Source organism: Microtus oregoni, unplaced genomic scaffold (genome assembly GCF_018167655.1).
Source record: "Microtus oregoni isolate MIOR12 unplaced genomic scaffold, Mior012 000042F_ref0000377, whole genome shotgun sequence".
In the NCBI taxonomy this organism is placed as follows: domain Eukaryota; kingdom Metazoa; phylum Chordata; class Mammalia; order Rodentia; family Cricetidae; genus Microtus; species Microtus oregoni.
In genome coordinates this window covers 13,618,484-13,643,319 of record NW_024543209.1, presented here as the reverse complement: position 1 = coordinate 13,643,319, position 24,836 = coordinate 13,618,484, and the positions used below count along the sequence as shown (strand labels likewise).

General features: G+C 44.1%; 1 protein-coding gene and 1 pseudogene across 4 annotated transcripts; both read left to right on the top strand.

The window, feature by feature from the left end:
- The first annotated feature begins 204 nt into the window (after positions 1–204).
- Positions 205–24,232, top strand: LOC121434008 (serpin B6-like). Of its 4 annotated transcripts, XM_041632739.1 has the most exons (8): positions 1,173–1,255; positions 4,865–5,013; positions 5,148–5,322; positions 9,848–10,000; positions 11,712–11,829; positions 15,103–15,245; positions 22,555–22,710; positions 22,999–24,232. In XM_041632739.1, coding segments are annotated over exons 2-8 (1,140 nt in total). In that variant the 5' UTR covers positions 1,173–1,255; positions 4,865–5,011; the 3' UTR covers positions 23,392–24,232. The 4 variants fall into 4 exon arrangements, with proteins under 4 accessions (XP_041488676.1, XP_041488674.1, XP_041488673.1 ...); XM_041632742.1 differs by lacking the exons at positions 1,173–1,255; positions 4,865–5,013 and adding an exon at positions 205–224; XM_041632740.1 differs by lacking the exon at positions 4,865–5,013 and having other exon boundaries at positions 1,128–1,255.
- LOC121434009 lies at positions 14,990–21,433 on the top strand (annotated as a pseudogene).
- Positions 24,233–24,836: the final 604 nt, after the last annotated feature.

Sequence of the window (24,836 nt, the reverse complement as noted above, 5' to 3'; positions counted from 1 at the left end):
GCAAAAGTCATTTGATAGTGAGCTGGGGAGGAAGCTTGTGTGGCTTCCTGTGAGTATGGCTAACGTGGTGAGGTCAGATGGGAGACTGCAGACTGCTCAGCCTCTCAGGCAGGAAGACAGAAGCTCTCCTGGGCCGTCCACAGACCACTGCCACAGACCACAGCCACAGAGCACTACCACAGAGCAGCGGCTGCTGGAGAACAGAGGAAACACAATGTAGGGAGGTAGGAGATGGGGCTGTGTGATCAAGCTATGCCACTGTACCCTAGTCCATGTGTTGATCACTGCTTTCAAGATGGGTCTTGTCCTGGGCTTTAGAGAGCAGCAGTTGGATCCACGTTAGTAGCAACAACTGAGCCAGAAGAACTCTGTCTTGTCTGTGTACATAGATACCACATTGTTTCTGGATCTCATGTTGGCCTTCCCTCAGCTCCGTGTTTCCTCATATTACAGGCCTGTAATTCCTGCACTTGGGAGATAGAGGCAGATAGATCAGAGGTTCAAGGTCATACCCAGCTACAAAGCACATTTAAGTTCAGCTAGGGCTACTTGAAACCATCCTGGGCTTTGTGAATCTGTGTAACATACATACCCATGGGAGGGGAGGAACCACACAGAGAAAGATGCGGAAAGCAGGGGTGGTGGGGAGAGACAGTCTTTTATACCTGGCCTGCTATCTCCCCACCGGGTCATCTTGCTCCCTGGGAGAGGTGTGAGGTATCAGAATTTTCAGTGCCATTTACATAAAATGTCAATACCTGAGGGCTCCAAGAGTAGTAGAGGCTGACACAGCATTGACCATGGTGGCTTCTGTTTTTTGTTTGTTTGTTTGTTTGTTTGTTTTTGTGCTTGCTGGGCAGGCATTGACCTCTTGCCATAATCCTAAATGCCTCCTCCCAGCTTTTAAAATTCCTGCTCAATACTGTCTAATTTATCCCCATTAAGAGCTGGCACATTTTCCCCTAATGGTTTAGTTCAATTCCTGTTTTTTTTTTTTTTTTTCATAGCTTATATAGTCAGAGCAACCAATACTAGACCCGCCTGCAGATTCTGATCAAAGAGCAGGGACTATCTCGCCCTCCAGCTTTTTCTTCTCACCTTGACAGCCCACAGCCACTTCTGTCGCCCCCCACCCTCTCCCCCGCTCCCACTACCGCTTCCTTCCGGACTTCACAACTCTCCGCCCTGCCAGCATTAGAGTAGAGACCCGCTCTTCCTCCCCTAGGTTCAACTAGCCTGAACTGAGGATCCCCGGGTAAGCTCCGCTGCGGTGGGGCTGTGGGGCGGGGCGCTGGGGGCGCCCGCGTAGATGGGAGGAGTGGGCGTGGAGTTAGGAGGGGTCTCCTTCTGTTCCCTTTGCTGAGATTTGCCCTGTGACAGACAGGCATCAGAATCCGGGAGGGTTGGGAACCTAGAGGGACCTAGTAATCTGCCCAGGGCAACAGAATCTACCCAGGTGGTCTCTTACTGGCTGCTGTGTCCTAGTTTCAGAGACGGGGCGGGGCTGGGCTGTTCTCAGGTTGCCCAGACCCTCAGAACTTATAAATTCATATGCCTGAGAGGATTGATACCGAGAACAATTACAGATTTTTCTTTCTTTTTAAAATTTAACTCATGTCTGGGAAATGTTGCGGGACTAGTAGGACATAGGCAAAGTTTTGATATAATTTCTGTACCAGATGAAATTGGAATGTGTGTTTGTTTTTCCTCTCTTCCTCTTTGTTTTGTTGATGGACTCCCAGCCTTGGACTACTGGACGCTTGCGCTCTCTCTCTCTCTCTCTCTCTCTCTCTCTCTCTCTCTCTCTCTCTCTCTCTCTCTCACACACACACACACACACACACACACACACACGCACCCCCAGCCCCAGCCCCAGCCACAAGCATGCTGCTCCACCTTCCTCCTTGAATCTGTTTTGATAATTAGAAATATGGAAATCTAGCATTCACTTGGTGTCAGGAAGCTGATGAGGTTTGGCTCTTCACTGGTTTCAAATTGCCCGGGAAGTCGTTGCTTGTGATAGCATTGTACGCACGGCTGCCCCCTTCCTCCTGTGGATAGCTGTGGTATGGGTTCTGACTATCATTTGCGAGCAGTGCTGAGGCTCATGGATACATGCATGTGGCCACAGGAATGGCTGTTAGTGTTTGAGGACTTCCCTGAGTAAGGGCATCGACTATGCCTTCTGTCATCGCACAGAGAGGGGGTGTTTGGCACATAAGTCTCAAGGTTGATGTCTGGCATCTTTATTATGCTTTCCCCGCTGTGTACTTCTAATGAACATAGGACTGGCCATTTTGGCTATTTTGACTAGCCAGCTTGCTTTGGGCATTCACTGTCTTTTCCTCCAGTGGGCTGGGAATCCAGAGGTTATGGCATCTGTCTGGGTTTTATCTGGGTTCTTGGGACCCAAGCTCCTGTCCTCCTGCTTGAGAGGCAAGCGCTTTACCCTTTAATAGTCTGCCCAGCCTACTATGTTTATAAAAAGAATTGATCACCTGAGGATTTCGTATCTTCAGATTTAAACTAATGGTCTTCAGATACGTAGACAAGGCTATTTAAATTTCTACCAGGCCTATTCCAGTCCAAAGTATCTTATTACAGTTCAGTGAATCTCCACAAGCTCACTGCAGAAGCAGCAGATGAAATCGGAGCAGGGTTTGGAATCAACAGTTTCTCCATATCTGACAGAAGGGCATTGTCAGAGGAGCAGCAGGTGGTGGTTATGGTTTGGGAAACTGGCCGACCAGGAAAGGAAAGGTGGGAACCAAACAAAAGTCCAAGGACCCATTAAACCAGCATTTAAATGGTCAAAGTTTGTGAGGAAATGAAGTTGTCCTTACGGAGATCAAGAAGCACAATGAAGTGGAGACTCCTGACTTAACGAACATACTATGCCTAGAACTCAGTCGGTACCCAAAGGTGGCAACGCTGCTCCAAGTGGAGATGATTCCGAAATAGGCTCGTTGAACTGCTCTTAGCAGCACAGAAAACTGTGCAATACTAACATTAATAGTATGGTTTATGTCCCTAATTAAAAATTGTTTTCGATTTTGAAAGTAACATGACATTTTTGTACAATGTGAGTTTTGACCCCAGAGTCTGAAATATCCCAGGCAAGGGCTTTGCCACTGATCTGTGCTTTCTGCTCCAGGAATAGTATTCATACAGTGGTGAACACTTTCACATTAGATAAGGATTAACATTGTGTTGGGGATATGCACTGAATATTTTTAGTCTCTGAGTATTTGATTGCTAAAAATTTATATATTGCATAGTGGAAGTGAAAATTGTTTCATTATTTTGCAATATATTCTTTTCAAATTCAGAGCGATGGATGAGTGAGGATTTTACTTAAGGTTTTGACATATTTCACCAAAAATGTGAGGAATAAGGGGGAATAAAAATATGTGAATTTTTAGGCATTCAGATGTTTAGTTATTCTGGTCACAGAAATAGTTTGTCCTATGCACTCTATCTCCTTGTTCTCAGAAAGCCCTGTTAAACTAACAGTCAAGGCGACAATCTTAAGCCATTCGAACAAGGTCAAGACAAGAGAGGGATGGGCAGGCCAGGCCTGCAGATGTTTTCAGGGAGCATGTTGCTGGAGGAAGTTTCTCAGTGTCAGTAGAGGGAAGAAGAAGCTCAGAAGGGGCCACAGGTACAGTCTTAGAAGGAGAAGTCCCTCAGAGTCAGGGGTGAGTGCAGGACAAGGGAAGGAAAGGTGATGATCTAGGGTCAAATGCCACCAGACTTCTCAACAGCAAAGCTGATGGCTGTAAATAGTTAAGCAAAGGCCCCAAGATTCAAATGCAAAAACCATACCCGGCCTATTATAGACGCTGCTAAGGTCTCTGTGGAAAGGAGGGACAATGATCTTGTCAGAAAATCAATAAATCAACGGATTGGACAGCATGTGCCCTCAGAGCGAGGGAGTGAAGCAGAAGTAGCAAGTTCTTAGGGCCCAGCCCAGATGACACTGGTGGAGGGGACTGAGCTGTGCAGCACTTACAGCAAAAGCATCCAAAATGGAGTCCTGCAAATAATGCGGTCCAAGAATACCAGTTGCATAACACATTTGCATAATAAAACAGAAGAATGATGTACTGGACGCTTGGTGACTGCCTCTGAGTGTCGGTGTGTCTCAGAAGAGTCAAGTGCATGGGAGCTTTCGAGATGGCCTTTATTGCGTGGTCCATTTGAGCAGTGAAGGGAAGTGTGCCTCCCAGCTTGGTGCTGGTGTGCTCAATAGCAGCAGCTGGGTTTTCACTCAGTTCTGTCGCTACAGCTGCACTCACAACCCTCCTATCAACAGAAACGAGGAGATGAGCAATGTTGTGTTTTTGGGCTAGAGAGGTGAGCATCGCATGGAAGGCCATTTTGTTATTACAAAGCCAGGATGTTTAAGACCAAAAAAAAAAAAAAAAAAAACCCAAGGAAAAGTAAACAAGGTTTAAAGAGAACCTCACTCACCAAAACTGGATAGTTCTGAGCATCAATAATTAAAAAAAAAAAACAGCTGAAATAGTTTGTAAAGGCTGTGAGTATGTAAATTCAAGGGTTGGGACCTGGGATTATATCTTCAGCACCTGTGTCAGGCTGAGCACAGCTAACAGCCAGGTTGTATTGTTCCTCTTCACTTGCGCTGGAGTTGGGTTCCCTTCCCTTGCTGGTAGGCACTTGCTTTCCTCTTTTCTTGTTCTGTATCTTCTCACACACTGTTCAGAGTTTCACTGGAAGCCTCTTAGAATGCCAAGACTGTTAGGCTGCAGAAATGGGAGTTTGGTAACTGTGGCTGATGTCAGAGCAGACAGGCCCGGCTCCTACAGTTTCAAGCTTCCTGCCTTTTCTGCTACATTTGTAGATTTGTGGGCTGGTGAGTCGACTGCTGCCTCTTGTCCTCTCTCCTGACTCCTGGATCCTCATGTAATTACTGATTTCATGCACAGTAGAAAGACAAGGCACTGGCCCTGAGTTAACCTGCTTGCTCCCGGCAGAACGGTATCATTTGATGTATGTAACCTTTACTTTTCATGCTGTGTGTGCCGTGTTCACTGAGCCCCAGCATCTCTGTGTGAGTGAGACTGAAGATGCAGCTCGCACATCAGCTGTATTTATGTGATACTGATTTTAATTCCTCGTTCCAGGCTCACTATCATGGATCCTCTCCTAGAAGCAAATGTCACCTTTGCCTTAAATCTTTTGAAAATCCTGGGTGAAGACAGCTCTAAAAATGTGTTTTTCTCACCCATGAGCATCTCCTCATGCCTGGCCATGGTCTTCATGGGGGCAAAGGGAAACACTGCAAGCCAGATGGCTCAGGTAGGCAGCATTGCTTCTCAGCAGCTGAATACCACGGAGTGTCAGTTGAGCTGACCCAAATCTCCAAGTGACTGCTCTTGATGAACAACTGTTGGTGACATCAGGATGTGGGTATATGTGATGGAAGTATCTGCTATCCCTGCTGGGACCCTGGCATGAGCACCTTGATCCATCAGTGCTGGTGGAGTGAATGTTGGTAGGTTGGGGATCACTTGGGCCAGGAACATCAAAGGTTCATCACCAAGTCCACCCTTTCCCCCATTATCTGTTCTCTGACTCCTTATGGGCCTCAGCCTTCCTCCAAGGAAAGTACACCGGGCTGATCCCTTCCACGACCCTAAAATTTCTTCCCACATTGGGTCAGGAACAGAAGCAACTGCAACTCCTTCTGGGTACGGCACTTTAGGTGCAGAGGTTTGTGAGTCACAAAGACAATCTGTCTGGAATAACATGGGGAGACAATGAGGGATGTGGGGTTGCCCCCTTTCTTCAGAAATGGGGAATGGGGACATGTGTTATTAGGCACATGTATGTAACAAACACCACTGGTTAGGTGATTTAAATAATACACAGTTTTATTTTTACTATTCTACAGGCTGAAGTCTAAAACCAAGAAGTTGACATTTTGGTTTTCTATGCCTTACAGATAGCAGCTACTCTCCATGTTCTCACTGTGTATTTCCTGTTTTCTGCGATCTGATCTCCTTTCTTATAATGATACTTATCAGACTGGCTTAGAGTTCACCCTTATGGCCTCTTTCTAATTTTAGTATTCCTGCACAGGCCTATCTCCAAATATGGTCACCATCATTTAGACAGATAACAAATTGTCACAGGGACAAGGTCTCCTATGTCTTATCACAACAAACAAGTACTTCTGCCCATAGACACCAAAGCACGGGCCCTGTTCTCCAGACCCCGGTGGTCGTTATTTCACTCTCCTGCCTTGCCAGCTAGTGCATCTCGTGTCAATAACATGAACTAGATTTCTGGATTGCTGTGAGCCTCGTCAATTGTTTCAGAACGAGCCAAGCCGACATGCAGTGCATGAAGCAACACTAACAATGTTTCTCAGAATCTTGGGTCTTATGAGGAGTTTCTCTCCTCGGGGTGGAACCAGATAGAGCTCTTTTAGCAAGGCTGGAAGATCCCCTGAGGCTGATCTCATGTCTGGGGTTCCTACTCCAGAGGTTTCCACGCTGACGGCAGCAGGATAGTTTGTTCTTCTTTCCATGAAACTAGCTGGACACAGATAAGGCACTGGGTCTTTGAAGACCCACACCTGGAATAGTATTACCTCTGAATACTGTTGGTAAGTGTCTTGGGGTTGCCATTGCTGTGAGGAAACACCATGACCAAAAGCAACTTGGGGAGGAAAGGGTTTATTTCCACTTACAGTTCCGTATAACAGTTTGCCAACAAGAACAGTAGAAGCAGGAACTCACACAGTGCAGGAACCTGGAGATAGGAAGTGATACAGAGGCCATGGAGGAATGCTGTTTACTGGCTTGCTACACATGGCTTGCTCAGCCCGCATTCTAATAGAACCTGGAATCACTGACCCAAGTATGGCACCTACCTACAAAGGGCTGGGCATTAGATACAATGCCCTTTCACATCAATCACTGAAAAGATGCTGCACAAGCTTGCTTACAGCTCAGTTTTATGGAGGCATTTTTTTTTTTGAGACAAGGTTTTTCTGTACTACCCTGGATATCTTGGAACTCACTTTATAGAACAGGCTGGTTTCAAACTCACAGAGAGCCACCTTCCTCTGCCTCCCAAGGGCTGGGATTGAAAATGTGCACCACCACTGCCTGACTTGGAGACATTTTCTTAACTGAGTTTCCCCTCCTTTCTGATCGATGTCTTTTTTTTCTTTTTGTTTTATTGAGAAAAAAACAATTTCCGCCTCCTCCCAACCTCCCACTCCCCCCCCACTCCTCTCCCCGTCCCCCAACTCCTCTCCCTCTCCCCCCACTTCTCTCCCCCTCCCTCTCAAGTCTGAAGAGCAGTCAGGGTTCCTTGCCCTTTGGAAAGTCCAAAGTCCCCCCCCCCCCATCCTGGTCTAGGAAGGTGAACATCCAAACTGGCTAGGCTCCCACACAGCCAGAACATGAAGTAGGATCAAAACCCAGTGCCATTGTCCTTGACTTCTCAGCAGCCCTCATTGTCCGCCATATTCAGAGAGTCCGGTTTTATCCCCTGCTTTTTCAGTCACAGTCCAGCTGGCCTTGGTGAGCTCCCAATAGATCAGCCCCACTGTCTCCGTGGGTGGGTGCATCCCTTTTGGTCCTGACTTCCTTGCTCGTCTTCTCACTCCTTCTGTTCCTCATTGGGACTTTGGGAGCTCAGTCCAGTGCTCCAGTGTGGGTCTCTGTCTCTATCCCCATCCGTCGCCAGATGAAGGTTCTATGGTGATATGCAAAATATTCATCAGTATGGCTATAGGATAGGATCATTTCAGGTTCCCTATCTTCAGCTGCCCCAGGAACTAACTGGGGACCTCGCCTTGGGCACCTGGAAGCCCCTCTAGGTCCAAGTCTCTTCCCAACCCTAAGATGGCTCCCTTAATTAAGTTATGTGCTTCCCTGCTCCCCTATCCAACCTTCCTTTATCCCAATCATCCCGTTGCCCCAAGTTCTCCCCATCCTACCCTTCTCACTTTTCTCTCCCCATCTCCCCTTACCCCCCTCCCCGCCACCCTTAAGATCCCGATTTTTGCCTGGCAATCTTGTCTACTTCCCCTACCCAAGAGGATAGCTATATGTTTTTCTTTGGGTTCACCTTCTTATTTAGCTTCTTTAAGATATCCAATTATAGACTCACTGACCTTTATTTAAGGCTAGAAACCAATTATGAGTGAGTACATCCCATGTTCATCTTTTTGGGTCTGGGTTACCTCTCTCAGGATAGTATTTTCTATTTCCATCCATTTGCATGCAAAATTTGAGAAGTCATTGTTTTTTACCGCTGAGTAGTACTCTAATGTGTATATATTCCACACTTTCTTCATCTATTCTTCTATTGAAGGACATCTAGGTTGTTTCCAGGTTCTGGCTATTACAAATAATGCTGCTGTGAACATAGTTGAACAAATGCCCTTGTCAGATGATCGGGCATCTCTTGGGTATATTCCCAAGAGTGGTAGTGCTGGGTCCAGGGGTAGGTTGATCCCGAATTTCCTGAGAAACCGAAACACTGCTTTCCAAAGTGGTTGCACAAGTTTGCATTCCCACCAGCAATGGATGAGGGAACCCCTTCCTCCACAACCTCTCCAGCAGAGGCTATCATTGGTGTTTTTGATTTTAGCCAATCTGACAGGTGTAAGATGATATCTCAAAGTTGTTTTGATTTGCATTTCCCTGATCGCTAAGGAGGTTGAGCATGACCTTAAGTGTCTTTTGGCCATTTGAACTCCTTCTGTTGAGAATTCTCTGTTCAGATCAGTGCCCCATTTTTTAATTGGGTTAATTAGCATTTTAAAGTCTAGTTTCTTGAGTTCTTTATATATTTTGGAGATCAGACCTTTGTCTGTTGCGGGGTTGGTGAAGATCTTCTCCCAGTCAGTGGGTTGCCTTTTTGTCCTAGTGACAGTGTCCTTTGCTTTACAGAAGCTTCTCAGTTTCAGTAGGTCCCATTTATTCAATGTTGCCCTTAATGTCTGTGCTTCTGGGATTATACCTAGGAAGCGATCGCCTGTGCCCATCTGTTGTAGGGTACCTCCCAGTTTCTCTTCTATCAGGTTCAGTGTGCTTGGACTGATATTGAGGTCTTTGATCCATTTGGACTTGAGTTTTGTGCATGGAGATAGATATGGGTCAATTTTCATTCTTCTACAGGTTGACATCCAGTTGTGCCAGCACCATTTGTTGAAGATGCTTTCTTTCTTCCATTGTATACTTTTAGCTCCTTTATCGAAAATGAGGTATTCATAGGTTTGTGGGTTAAAATCTGGGTCTTCTATACGATTCTATTGGTCGACTTCTCTGTTTTTATACCAATACCAAGCTGTTTTCAATACTGTAGCTCTGTAGTAGAGTTTGAAGTCAGGGATGGTAATGCCTCCAGAAGTTCCTTTATTATATAAGACTGTTTTGGCTATCCTGGGTTTTTTGTTTTTCCATCTGATTGATGTCTTTTGCTTGTGTCAAGTTGACATAAAACTGGCACAGTCAGGCAGTAGGAAAGCCGGCCTAGTTCCAAGGGCAGAGGAGAGACTGCCAAGGTCTCAGGCCGGGAGCTGCCTGCTTTGAGCCATTAGAGGTTGGGTTGGCATTAATGATTTTAGCCAGATATTAAGTAGTAAGTATGAAGAGCTGAGGTTATTGGAGGTCCATTTCTGCTCAGTCAAGGGATGACAGAGTCTCAAAAAGGACATTAGAGAGGGAACTTTCAAAGCAACTTTGTCGTCTTTTTAGGTGCTTATTTAAGTGGCAGCAGGGATCTGTAAAATTCTGAGGATGAGCTTAGTGTTGACTATTTTCCTAAAGCTGTACTTACTGGAATTCTGTTTTGATTTCAGGCACTCTCTTTGGATAAATGCAGTGGCAATGGAGGTGGAGATGTCCACCAGGGCTTCCAGTCACTTCTCACCGAAGTGAACAAGACTGGCACACGGTACTTGCTCAAAACAGCCAACAGGATCTTCGGGGAAAAGACTCTTGATATCTTAGCAGTAAGTCTTTCCAGTTTTTATGAATGAGAGAGGAATTGTGTGGTACAGCAGGAAGTGTCTGAGCTGGGTGTCCCCAACTATCTGGGTGCCAGTACAATTGTATATGGTCATGTGCATTTGTGTTGTTTTGGGTTGTACAGAATACACAGTAAGTCAGCAAAGCACCAGCCCTCCTCAACCTGTTTCCCAATCTCTATGTCACCCAGGATAAGTACTATAGAGTTGATGTTTATCTTGCCGCATATACAGAAATTCATTTGTGAATATTTTTTCTGCATACAGCTATCAGAACATACATATTGTTTCACAATTTGTTTCTTTCATTCTTTGTATTTATGTTGTACTACAATTTATTATGTCATTATTTATTATTGTCCCACTATTATTACTTTATTGTTATTACTGATGTTGGTGTTGGAATCATGGCTTCACACATGCTAAACATACATATACTCCAACATTGAGCCACATCCCCCATGATTAGCCATCCTTTGATCGTCATGAGTATACATGTTTCATGGCATAAAAAGCCATTTTCTCATGGAGGGATTTTAATTTGTACCCTGTCTGCGCCATCACCAACCATGTGATATTGAATATGACTTTATGCATTGTTTATTTCCTCCCAGATGTATTTGTAGAAGAAAGAAAATGAAGCTTTGAGATTATAATATGCATTGTTAATTGTTCTCCCACTGGACCTACAGGAACCCTCTGAGAAGCTGTCTCCCTCTCACACCTAAGGAGAATTGTGAAGTTCTATTATAAAACCAGTACCCTGAAAAACAAATGAAATATATAACCATGACCAGTTTGGAAGAAAGACGCCCTAGTCTTTCTTTCCTCATTATTGCGTTATTATTACTTATTATCATCCCTTATACACTATCAACCTAATGCATGTTCCAACACATTTGTGCTGCTGTATCATTTTCTGCTCTAATACAGCAGATTGTGGGTAATCATCAACATCACACTCATCTCATATAATGTGCCAGCAATATAGTCTGAGCATCTTTTTGTGCTGCTGGAGATCAAACCCAGGACCTTGTGCATGCTCGGCCAGTCTTCCACCACCAAACTCTTCACCAGACTATGGCCCCAGCCCTGATTGCTTTTTTGTAAGTTTCTCACTGGGAGGCTGAGCCACCCAGTGTGGTAAGCACTAGACCCATGCAGCTATTCACAATCCAAATCATCAATTAAAATAAAATTTAAAGTAAAATAAATTTGTCTCCTCACTTCACCTGTTGTATTGAAGCAGTCTGTGGCCCTAAGTGACATCAGGCTTGAATAGTGACAATTTCAGCTTTCTGTTTTCATAGGAAGCTGTGTGAAAGACTGGTGCAGAGTGACTTCCTATTTCCTGTGTTCCCTGCAACACTGTGCAGTGCTGTTGTAGCTCTTGTGGGGCTGTCACTCTACAGGCCCTACAGTTACTACATCTGAGGATTTCCCTAGTGAGCTCAGCCAGTCTTAGCTACTGCCTGCATGATTTTCAGCTTGTGACATTTTAAGGCCACTCTCCCACCTCAATTAAAACTAAAATTCAAGAGTTGAATACAGAGTGTATTTTTGATTTCCCCTCCTGTTTAATAGCAAGGGCCTCTGTACATCATTGAATTCATGCTTTCCTGCTTCTGTGCGCGGGGAAGGAGGCTGTTGGTGCTGATCACTTTCGTGGCTGTGTAATCATGTTGCTCTATCTCAGTCTTTTAAAGATTCGTGCCGCAAGTTCTACGAAGCAGAGATGGAAGAGCTGGACTTTAAGGGTGATACAGAGCAGTCCCGACAGCACATCAACACCTGGGTCGCGAAAAAGACAGAAGGTGAACTCAGTGTTGTTCTGTTCTGTTCATTTGTTGGTTTTGGTGCTGGGAATCAAACCCAGGGCCTTGAGCATGCTCTATAGAAGGCTCTCTATTACTGAGTTACTTCCCAGTCAAGGTCAGCCACTATTAATAGTCTTATTATCCTCTCATTCAGAAGAACATCAACTCTTTGTTTTTTAAGGTGATTGTCTTAGTTAGGGTTTCTATTGCTGTGAAGAGATCATGGCCATGGCAACTCTTATAAAGAAAAACATTTAATTGGGGCGGCTTGCTTACAGTTCGGAGGCTTAGTGCATTATCATTGTAGTGGGAAGCAAGACAGCATGTGGGCAAGCATGGTGCTAGAGCTGAGAGTCCTTACATCTTGATTGAAAGACAGCAGGAAAACTGTCTCACTGGGCGTAGCTTAAGCATAGGAGACCTCAAAGCCCACCTCCACAAGGGCACACTTCCTCCAACAAGGCCACACCCACTCCAACATGCTTGCATCAAATAGTGTCACTCCCTTTGGGGGCCATTTTCTTTTAAACCACCACAGTGATACTTCCTTTTTATTTTATGGTTTTGCCATGCTAGGAATCAACTCCAGGGCTTTGCACAAGATGGCAAGGCCTGCACTACTGAACTTTAGCGCCCAGCCCTAAAGTGGAGCCTCTTAAACTTTTCCTGTTTGTGACTCTTTTCACTTAAGATATTCTTACATGACTAAGCATCAAGTAAGATCTTAGAACAATTATTTTGTATACATATGTGATTATTTATTAAGATTAAAACACACTTGCATACTAATGAGATTGTATTGCTTGTCCAACCCAACATGATCCATATATATATACATATAATAATTTGGTATTTACTCACTGAAGAATGATGATGGGAAAATATGAGAAGCCTGTATCTTTTATGATTAAGCCATTCTGTTTGTATAAGAGCAGAAAGCGTGTGTGGGAAAACACTGCAGTTCCCAGCACTCAAGAGTCCTGAATCTGAACCACAGTGCTTTAGGTAGTGCAGGTTAGTGTCATAGGAATGTCAAGGTGCGTAGTACAGTACACATGTGTGTGTTCAAAACCATGGCTGCAGAGAATCCATCTGATGCAATGCAGTCCATTAATGCCACAATACACCAGACATGTTTGATTTCAAAGTAATTTTTGGTCCTTGTACATTCAAATACCTTTTGCTGTTGCAATGTTTTGGCTACTGCCTCATTCGGTTACACGGTGGGATCATGACCCACATTTTAAGACACTTTGCTCTATAACCGGGGTAGCGGTGTAGGTTTTTATTCCCAGTATTTGGTGGGCAGAGACAGAGACAGAGGGCTCTTTGTGAGTTAGAAGTCAACTTGGTCTATGGACTTGATCTACATATCATGAGTTCTTGGCTAAACAGGGCCACTTATTGAGGACTGGTCTCAAAGTGAGAGGGTGGAGAATAATCTTTGCTCTAAATTGCTGTAAGCTTTACAGTCCTGCTTTGACAAATTAACAGTATCTGACATGCTGTCTGGATTTATCCTGCTCTAACCAGTGTGTCTGCGATGTCTCCCAGTATCTTAGATTGCTTTCCCAGACCCCATTTTCTTCCCTTCCTTCCCATTTATATCTCTCTCTGCCTCCTTTCGTTTTTTTAGTCTCTTTAAGAATAGACTGAAGAACAGTCTGTACTCCGAGTTGGGAGCATCCTGTTCTAATATGGCTCAAATTCTATAGTTCTAGTGCATCCTTACAGGTGGGTTGGCCCTGCCCTCCTTCACCTGCAGTGCAGGTGGCTCTTTCCGTCACACATCCCAGATAATCACACGGAGAATTATCATTAACTATTGAAAGCTCAGCCAACAGCTTAGGCATGGTTCTAACTAGCTCTTGTAATGAAATCAACCCATTTCTATTCATTTACTTTCTGCCTTGTGATTTTATCACCTTTGCTCTGTGCTGCCCATACTGCTTTCCTGTTTCCTCCGTCTCTGGCTGGTGACTCTCCGTGTCTCTGCCGTTTTGCTTCCCAGCATCCTCTCTGCCCCCCAAATCGTGCGTAGCTATTGATCATTCGGCTTTTTATCAAACCAATCCAAGTGACAAGTTTTCACAGTGTACAAAAAGATTATTCTGCAACACTGCAATTGTAAGCTGTCGCTTATACTGATAAGGAACGCTGCATAGCTGTTCATCTACTTTTAAATCGAATTTTAAAAGCCCGACACAGGAAATTATGCATATATATGGGGCTCTGTGTTATTTGTAACACATATAATCTTCCTCAGATAGGAGGTTAATATATTTATTGATCCAGATACTATTTTGTGTGTGTGTGTGTGTGTGTGTGTGTGTGTGTGCGTGCGCGCGCGCGCGTGCGTGCAATGCAGGTCCACCTGTGTGTTTACGTGTGGGTGCATGTGCATATATGTTGTTTCTCAGGCACTGTTCGTCTCATCATCATTTCCTTTTTTTTTTCTTGAAACAAAGTCTCTCGTTGGACTGGAACTCACCAAGTAGGCTATGCTGGATGCTCAGTAAATCCAACAGATCCATCTGAGCCTACCTTCAAAGGGTTGAGATTACAGACATGCAAGATCACATCTACTTGTTTGGATTTATTTGTTAACGTGGGTTCTGGGAATTGAACTCAGGTCTTGTGCTTGCAAAGAACACACTTTAATGACTGAGTGATTTGAGTTTATATCCGAAACACTTTTTAAAGATGTATTTTTTAATTATGTATATGTCTATGACTTTGTGTCTGTGTGTAAATGTGTTCACCTCTGGGCATCAGAAGAGGGCATCAGATCCCCTGTAGTTGACTCACAGGTATTTGGGAGCCACTTGACTCAGAAACAGTGTCCTTTACTAGAGCAGTAAGAACTCTTCACCACTGAACTATCTTCCTAGCACCTCTTCCATTTTTTTTTAAATAAAAGTCCTTTAAGTTTCTTCTTTAAGACATGTGTGGTCTCCTTCTAGCTCATGTGTTAAGGGTTTTTACACTGGTTGCACTAGAGTTGACTCATGCATTATGCATTCATTGGAAGAGCGATATTTTTATTTCCTGAATATCTTCTTTTGTCTAATTTTTTCTTCTTCTTATAACCTTTGAAAAGTGTCCCCTTTTTTGTGGTGATAGTTGTGTTGCTTTAGGGACAAATACTTGACTTATATTTAAGGGACAGTGAATTCCCTTAAATGTATGCTCGACCATTCAAGCAGGTGGCCCCTTTGCACGCATCCACCAACTCTCTTAGTTCAATGGCTTTTTAATCTTTCTGTTCAGATAAAATTACAGAGCTGCTGTCTCCAGGCACAGTGAATTCAGACACTCTGCTCATCCTTGTAAATGCCATCTATTTCAAAGGAAACTGGGAGAAGCAGTTTGACAAAGAGGACACCCAGGAGATGCCTTTCAAAGTCACCATGGTGAGTGCTGATTGGTCCTTTACTGGCCTCTAAACCATACAAGAAGGCTGTCTCATGCAGCCTGTGCTTCATATGGCTTTGAATATTTTGGCAAGGACTCCTTGCTAACCTTTGGGGCTTTTCTCTCATCCTTTTCATCTTGTAGGGTACCACTTGGATACCTGCGTGCTCCCCCAGTTTCTTGTCAGTACCCTGCTATTGTGACCTGTTATGTTCTTGCTGGTGTCTGCACACAGGACAAATCTATGGCACTGCTCTCTGTTTACTCATTTGGGTCTGTGGCACTCCTCAACTTTCTACATACAGTGTATAAGACTCTTTGAACCCCAGGACCTTGCCCATCTTTCCCGATTCCCTGTATTCCCAGCACTGTCCTCCACAAAACTCCCATCATATATTCCTATTCTTCAAGCTATTACCACACTTCCTGCCTGTCTCTACAAGAAAACACAGCAGTCAACCACTTTTGTCACTGCTTTTGAAGGGAGACAATTGTTTTATAGTAGCTAGCTTATAAACATTACTTAGTAAACACTGTAACAGCGAGTGACATTCAGTTCGGATTTGATGGGGCAGGTACAGATTTTTTGCTTTACAATAAGAAAACAAAGGCATGTGTATGCAAGATAGACTCTAAGTTTAACAACTTCCATCTTGGAGGAGATCACTTGCTGAAGGCTCTCCTTTGTTGTTCTGCTTTCTCAACATATGGCCTTCACACGCACACACACACACACACACACACACACACACACACACACACACACACAGGTGATTTTTATTTCCTGTGCATTATTAATGTTTTGCATGCGTGCATATATGTGCATTTACCTCTAGCCCATGATGTTCAGAGAGTACATAATTTAAAGGCTCTAAAATGAGTGGTTGTGAGCTGGTGTATGGGTTTTGGGAACTGAAACTAGGTTTTCTGCAGGAGCAGCAAGTGCTCTTTACTCGTGAGCCATCTCTCCATTCCAGGAGGATCTTCCTTATCATGCTCACACCGTGGCTTGGACCTTAATGTTGTGTGAATACAGAAAAGGACAGAGGGAGGAAGGAGAGCAAGAAGTCTCTCCATTGAGCTCCTGCTCTTTCATCCAGAGGGAAATCTTTCTAATACATTTTATTCTATTTTCATTTCTTATCTCTGCAGTAGATAAGATAAAGATGCGGCTGTGGCTAGAGTGAAGATTGACTGCAACCCATATATGCGTGCTGCCAGTCTAGTGAATGAGCCAGTTAAAGGAAAAGGACAAAAAACAAGAGATAGATGTAGACGGGTGAATGGATGCATGAATGAATGGCCACCATCAAATCAGGAACTCAGAACATCATGTAGAAATTGATTGGGAAAGCCCCCACTAAATAAAGCAATCAGCTGGCGTTTCCAAGAGAGGGAACTGCAGGTGGAGCAGGGTGTCCCGTAAATTAGCCAGCTAGAGTTCCTCATTGAGAATCCCAGAGAGAACAGAATGTGCCCTGTGTGAGGCTTTGCAGTAAAAGACCAAATAACAACAGATGGAGATAATACCACCAAATGAGGGCTTAAAACACCCAGTAGAAGCCTCCTGGGAAGTGGAAGCAGTCTTCTGAAACCCAATTGAGCTCTCTCTCCATGGCTGAGGTTCCCATGGCAGAACTTTTCTTTCCCACTGTGGGTACTTTTATATCATGGAATAAGCACTAGAAACATCTGTTGGAAGCAGCTTACCTTCTAACTGTTCTCAGGGACACAGTGTTTATACTCTTGGTCTGTTTTGCATTTCCTGTCAGATCTGGGAGGAGGGGGACAGCTGATCATAGACCAGGAGCCTAGGAGAATACTGGACATAAACATGTTTGGTTTGGAAACATGGGTGGAGGGGAGAGGCAACATCTCTTCCAGAAAGAGCTGCCAGGTAAGTTCAAACAGCACGTGATAATTACCAGTATAATGTACTTGCGGTAGCTGCAGGACCAAAACCACAAGATTTTGTATTGAAACAGATTTTTGTTTATATTCCACATTACTAAATGAATAGGAATTACAGACACAAATCAGCGAATCATTAAATTACTTTTATATTACATGATTGGATGCTTTAGGTACTGGAGACATTTGGGGAGAAATTGCACAAGGCAGAGATCAACTCCTTGTGGGTTATGGCCAAAAGCCAGTCCAGGTCCATTTTCCCAGAGTTTCTTTAGGAACAGTCCTGCTTGTTACTGATGGATGCTCCAGCCGCAGACAAGCATGGTTGTGACAGAAACTGTGTGGGCCACACGATCGACAATCCAAGCATCCTCATAAAGTGTTCTAGCTGCAGGCCAGGGACATAACAGAAGAGACAAGGCCAGGAAGCTGCTTGGCTCCGGGCTAGCTCAGGCAGACATGACATGGCGAAGATAGAACATTTGTTCATTTTGTTTCAGAAGAGGGTGCTATGCCAGAGAACTGTGACTGCAAAGAGCTGTTTGCTGTGTTGGTCACAAGATATTCAGTAAATTTTGTAGTTGTTTCTAGCATTAGATCACAAGAATGGTCAAGAACCGAGGAAGACAGGTAGAGGACATGGTCGCTTCTGGTTCAACTACAGTTTCATTTTGTTTTTTTCTAGTAAGGTGTTCATTTTGCCTGGCCCTCAGTATTGCTGCTCACTAGTTGTCACTAATGTAGTAAGAAGGTGTGACTTGAGCCTGCTGTGTCCCAGGCATTAACTGGCTGTGTGTGCCCACACACATGACGTTTTTTTTCCTGAGGCAGAGCAATAAGAAATAAACATAGGGAAGATCACTGTGGTTGACATGTTCCACTGAAACATACAGTGGAGGTAGTAGGATGCTGTGCTTGGGCTGGTTGTTGACCTGCTTCCCCTGGCTTACTTGGCCTGCTTTCTTATAGATCCCAGGACCACCAGCCCAGGATGAAACCACCCACAGTGGGCTGGGCCCTCCTCCATTGATCACTAGTTAAAAAATGTCTTATAGCCTGATCTTAGGGAGGCATTTTCTCAACTGAGGCTCCTTCCTCTCTGATGACTCTAGCTTGTGTCAAGTTGACATCAAACTAGCTAGTATAGGGTGTGGTTATGGATGAAAGATATGAAGGAAGCCTTCACTGGGAAGATGGATGTGAGCAGATACCAGGACATAAGGATCTGAGGTTCCGTGTTCTGAGGTGAGGGGGAGTGCAAGCAGGACAAGCTTGTGTTGGGATTCTAGGTTGGTCTAAGATTATCAACTTATGCTCACACTAGAGCAGTGGTTCTCAAGCTTCCTGAGGCTATAAATCTTTAATACAACCCATGCTGTGGTGACTGACATCCATAAATTTTTTTTGTTGCTATTTTCACAAGGGCTTTTAAGTTGCAGTCTCAGTGTCCCTCAGGGTTCAGAGAGAATGCTATGGCAAGTGGAGGGACTTAGAAAAATCTGAGGGCAAATGAATTCTCCACTGCATACTTTTCTGTATCAGTTTCTTTATTGTTCTGCTTCTATCCTAATCCTTCTATGCTACTTCTAACTTCTCCTAGCTGCTTCTCTTAGCTTCTTTTTATTCTACTCTAAAAACTCCTCTCCTTCAGGAGCCTTGAAGCAATAAAGAAATTACAAGAGTTGTTTCTTTTTGGACAAGAGCACATTCCTAAGGCAAGTGATAGGGAGGTGAGCCATTGCCATGACAACACAAGGGTCCAAGGTTACAGAAATGAGACAGTGACCAGCAGACAGGAGGTATAGTGAGATAAGCTTTGACAGAGATCTTTTGTTAACAGACTGGCAAGCAAAGAATTCGGCAGGCTTTTCTTAGTAACCTTGGTTGGACATCTGCGTTGTAAGGTTTCAAACATTTGATATTGTTAGGGATTTTCCTAACATGAGCTCTCTGCCAACACAAAAATCCCAACAAGCCAAATCTCAACAAGCTAAATTAATGGTTTAATGGGATTCCTGTGCTCTTGGGTGGCCCCAAGGGAAACCAGGAAGCCACAAATGCGACTACAGTGGGTGGAGGGGAGGTGAAGGCCACAAGGGGACTTTCCAGGGGAGCAGTTTAAATAGACTGGGGACGTGGTCAAGTTTTTGGCGGGCTGTCTTGACCCTCCTTCGGGGAGGGGTCAAGCTTTGGTGGGCACAGGGACAGGGCCTCTAAAGATAGAGGCCAGAAACTGGGACTTACAGATCTATTTACAAAACCCTTTTAGTCTAGTTTAAACTTGCTCTGAGATAGAAGTTAGCTAATTGTGTGAAGTTTGTGTTAGACTGAGAAGACATTGTTAATTTTTGACATTACTCTGAGTAAAAAGGAACAAAGCAGGCTCTTATGTGTCTACAGTCCTCCTGGGACAAATAGATCCAGTTCTGAAGCATGTCCCAGTATATTTTCTATATATCAAAATTATACAGACAAATGAAAATCCATTTTCCTGATCACCCACAGATATATGTGCCCAGCAGACGGAACATTTTCATGAGATAAACACACACACAGTGGGAAAACACCCAAAGGTTTTCTTAAGGAAGAAATGAAGTTCTTAGGGAAGAAATAAAGTGACTCATGAGAGAAACTACAGATGGAGAAACTGGTTTCCACAGCCAGAAAGTCCATGACCTTACCAGGTGGGCCTCCTTTTTAGAGAACCACTCATTGGTAGGCTGGCCTGTTGAATACTAGTTATCACCTGCTGTATCTCTCATGGCCCCTGACGCTGTTTCATAACCGTAATTGTGCTACTGCTATAAGTCATAATGTAAATATCTGATAGGCAGGATATCTGGTATGCAACCACTGTAGGGGTAGCAACCCACAGGTTGAGAACCACTGCACAAGAGCATTGCCATACTGGGGTGTTAAACCATTGCCTTGTGCTGGAACCTCTGGCTGCTGTGCTGAGGTCAATGACAAGAAGGTCATCACGGTACCTCAGGGCTGTACTGGTGACAGTGAAGTTTTTAAAAAAGTCAGATTTTGATTCTATTTCAAAGGGACAGATGTTGTAATATGGGAATGAGGCAGATGCAGGGTGTGAGAAGGGAATGATATTTGTATATCAGACATTTACATTATGATGTCATATGTCCATTGTTGCATGAGATAATAAAAGAAAGATGATCACTCCAAGATGAATTTTAGGCCTTGGCAGCAAGGAAGAACAGTCTCTGAAGTACTGAACCTTGACCCTCCATTCAAAGGCATATTTATTGACGGTTACACAAAGTTGTTTTTTGGATAAACAAGTTCATCATAGCAAAGTCCCTGATTTAATCTATATGTTTTTCTGAAGGAAAGCATCACACCCCTTCCCCTTTAGTCTTTATTGTGTACTATTTGCAGTACCCAACAATTCAAGAGCCCCAGGTGTGCCAGGGATGTCTTGTGACTAAAATCATGCAACGGCCATAACGCTGCTTCAGAAAAGCATCTCTATTAATCACAGAAAGCAATCACTGACTTCCACCATGACTTCTTCAAGGTTAAAGTCCTTCTAGAAAACAGCTGTTCATTCTGATATTTACTTTAGATACAGTTAGAAAGAAGCAAGTATTCTGTTCTTCTGTTTGCACTTGATGCGGTGACTCTGCTAAATTCCTACAACAGACAGGTAATGGTGTTGTCAGTTAGAAGGACTATGAGGGACAGTGTGGTGGCTTAAATAATAATGGTCTTCTCAGACTCATATTTGAATGTTTAGGGAGTATCATTAAGAGGCGTGGCCTTGGCTCTGGTTTCTGCTCCCATTGCTCATCGCTGACACTGGCAGAACAACCAACTTGTGGACCATGGCTAACTTGGAGTGTACCATTGTGGCCATCAGGCCAGACAGCACGCAGCACGACCTGGTGGGTAAAAGCATCAAGCGCCTCGAGCAAAAGGGGTTCTGCCTGGTGGCCATGAAGTTCCTTCGGGCTTCTGAGAAACATCTGAAGCAGCACCACATTGACCTGAAAGACAGACCATCCTTTTCTCCCGGGGCTGGGGAAGTACATGAACACGGGGCCTGTGGTGGCCATGAGCTGGGAGGGGCTCAATGTGGTGAAGACAGGCCAAATGATGCTGGGAGAGACCAATCCAGCTGATTCTAAGCCAGGCACCATTCGAGGGGATTTTTTGCATTTAGGTTGGCAGAATCATCATTCATGGCAGTGATTCAGTGTGAGGTGCAGAGAAAGAGATCAGTCTATGGTTTAAGCTTGAAGAACTGATCGACTAAAAGTCTCGTGCTCATTACTGGTGGATCCCTAGGCTCAGCTCTTCATTCCCCAGAATGAATGGATCGTATTTTCTAAACCAATAAAAACTTTTGAACTGGATAAAAAGAGATGTGGCCTTGTTGGAGTAGGTGTGGCCTTGATGGGGAAAGTGTGTCACCTTGGGGTTTCAAATACCTGAGCCAGGCCCAGAGGCTCTCTCTCTCTCTTTCCCTGTTGCTCGCTGACCCAGATGTAGGACTCTTGACTGCAACACCATATCTGCCTAGATACCTCCATGCTTCCTGCCATGATGATAATGGACTAAACCTCTAAACCTGTAGGACCCAGCGAAATGTTTTCCTTTATAAGAGTTGCTGTGGTTCTATTCCTCACAGAAATAAAACACTGACTAAGACAGAGAATAGTTGTAGGGAGATCAGATTTGCAAAGGAAAGTACAGAGCTTGTGGTGACATCTTAAGTTGGGATTTTCTTTCTAAGTGAAAAAGTCAGACAGGAAGTAAAATGTATGTGTGGAGCTCTAGGGGAAAAGTCCAGGCTAAAACAGTGAATTTGGGAATTATGTTCAAAGTCATGAGAATAAATGAGATCCCCTGTAAGGACAACAGATTTATTTGAAGACTGGGCAGGTCAGTTTCCTGACACTGTATTAACTGATATGGAGATAATCAATTTAAGAAGAGAAAAGCTTCATTTGACTCATTTTTAGGGATTCCATTTCCTGATGAGATGAATCCGTGATTTAAGCCTGTAATAGGAGTTCTGACTGGTGATGGTGGGATCAGATAGGGAGCAAAAGGGTTCACCTCAAGGACAAAAAGTGAAAGAGAGGAAAAAGAGGTCAGGATTCTCCAATCCCTTTGGTGCATCCCAACGACCTGAATACCCCCTACTAGGCCCCATATCTTAAAGATTCTACTTCCTCCCAAAACTCTACTCTGAGGACCAAGCCTTTAAAAAATGGGTTCTTTGAAGCACATGTAAGTTCTAAATTACTCCAGAAGTTTGAGAGGCTGATGAAATATTCTGGAAGCTTTATCAAAGTGCTCCTGGAGGCATAGAGTGGTTGCAAAGTATCCATTGTGTCTTGTTTCAACTTAATATTTATCCATCCTTCACAGAATGAGGAGAAACCTGTGCAGATGATGTTTAAGAAGTCTTCCTTTAAGATGACCTACGTGGAAGAGATATCCACTGCAATTCTGTTGCTTCCCTATGCTGGCAATGAGCTGAACATGATCATCATGCTTCCAGATGAGCACGTTGAACTGAAAATGGTAATGATCACGAGACCTTGATGGAACTGTGAGGGAGAAAGAGTGGCATTTGTGTTTCTGCAGGGGTGGCTTCCTAGGCTCCCATGTTCATGTTTTTATCTTCTATTCATTTTTGAGGCAGGGGTGGAACCCAGAGCCTAGAGCCTGCTTGACAAACACTCACCACCAAGCTGAATCCTAGCCCCTCCCGGCTACTACATTAACTTAAAGCCACACATCCCAGGGCAGTGTAGAGCCTCAAGTGCCCCGGGTGACAACATTGTCCTAAAGTGTCCACCTCTCTTCTAGGTGGAAAAGGAAATAACTTATGAAAATTTCATAGAGTGGACGAGGCTGGACAAGATGGATGAAGAAGAGGTGGAGGTTTTCCTCCCACGGTTTAAACTGGAGGAGAATTATGACATGGAGGACTTCCTGTGCAAGCTGGGAATGACGGATGCCTTTGAAGACAGGGCAGACTTTTCTGGAATATCATCCAAGCATGGTTTGTCTCTGTCCAAGGTTGTGCATAAGTCCTTTGTGGAGGTCAATGAGGAGGGCACAGAGGCTGCGGCTGCCACCTCCAGTGTAGTTTATAAGTGTATGCCCCCCTACTTCTGTGCCGACCACCCCTTCCTTTTCTTTATCCAGCATTGCAAGACAAGGGGGATTCTGTTCTGTGGCCGGTTCTCCTCTCCTTGAGAGAGGGTGCTGCTGAGTCAGCCCACTACCTTTGCCCAGTCCCTCTCCCATGATTCATGATTTATCTGTGGATTAATAAATGTTGTGACAAGTCTGTGCTTGGTGGCACATACCTGTAAATCCAGCACTTAGCTGATGAAGTTGAAATGATTAGAAGTCAAGCAAAGGCGGTCTTGTGTATATAGCAAATTCAAAGCAAGCCTGGGCTACATGAGACCATTAAAAACGAACAAACATGGAAAAACAAATTAAGATGAAACAAAAAGATAAGAAAATATCTGATTCTGGACGCTTTATACAAAAGAAGTGATTAGTTCATGGTTCTGGAAGCTGCAGAACATAGGGCTTCTGTATGGCTTTAGTGACACCCCCTAGTGGATGGCACTGGAACAACAGTATGTGAGATTCAGATTTGTTACTAACAAATCTTTAGAACCCCATCACTCATTCTCATTCTCTGTCTCTCTCTGTCTCTGTCTCTCTGTCTCTGTCTCTCACTCTCTTTCATTTGTATTTTAACAAATAAACTTTGCCAGAAGTTTAGAAAGTAAAACAGCCACACAGGTCAGCCTTATAGACCAGGCAGTGGTGACACACAGCTTTAACCCCAGTAGCCACACTACTTTGCCATAGAAGCCGTGCTGTAGTGGTGTACACCCTTAATCCCAGCACTAGAGAGGAATATAAACTGGGAGAGACAGCTCTCAGACACAGTCTTATTTTGAGATTCTTGAAGGCAGGATTATTATTTCAGACTGAGGCAGAGGTAAGAGCCAGTAGCTGACTGTTTTGCTTTTCTGACCTTCAGGTTGAACCCCAATTTCTGTGTCTGAGTTTTTATTAATCGTGCTACATTTCTCTGTGTGTGTGTATTTGTTTATGTATGTGTACAAGTGTGTTGTGTATGTGCATATGCTGTGTGTGTATGTGTGTATGCCTCTGATGTAATGCTAAGTACTCCCTCATTGACCTCTCATGGGGGTAGGGAGTAGAAGGAAGGGGAGAAGGGGAGGATTGAGGAGAACTTGAGGGAATAGGATAGTCAAGATGGAGGAAGGACAGAGATGAGAGCAAGGAAAGAGATTTCTTGACTGAGGGATCCATTATGGAGCTAGTGAGAAACCTGGTACCAGGGAAATAATCAGAAATCCCCAGATAAGACCCTAAGAAATAGAAGAGAGGGTGCCTGAACTGGCCTTGCCCTGTAGTCAGATTGATGATTATCTTAAATATCATCATAGAACCTTTCTCCAACAACAGATGGAAACAGAGGTAGAGAACCACATCAGAGCACTGGACTGGGCTCCCAAGGTCCAGTTGAAAAGTGGAAGGAGTGAGAATATGAACAAGGAAGTCAAGACCATGAGGGGTTCACCCACTAAGACAGTTTGCCTGAACTAATGGGGGCTCACCAACTCCAACTGGACTGGGAATAAAGGAGCACA

Bases quoted from the DNA above. Each gene is read 5' to 3' on its own strand.
- LOC121434008 (XM_041632739.1), top strand. The intron at 10,001-11,711 runs GTAAGTCTTTCC...GCTCTATCTCAG, and splicing joins AGACTCTTGATATCTTAGCA to TCTTTTAAAGATTCGTGCCG. The intron at 15,246-22,554 runs GTGAGTGCTGAT...CATCCTTCACAG, and splicing joins TGCCTTTCAAAGTCACCATG to AATGAGGAGAAACCTGTGCA.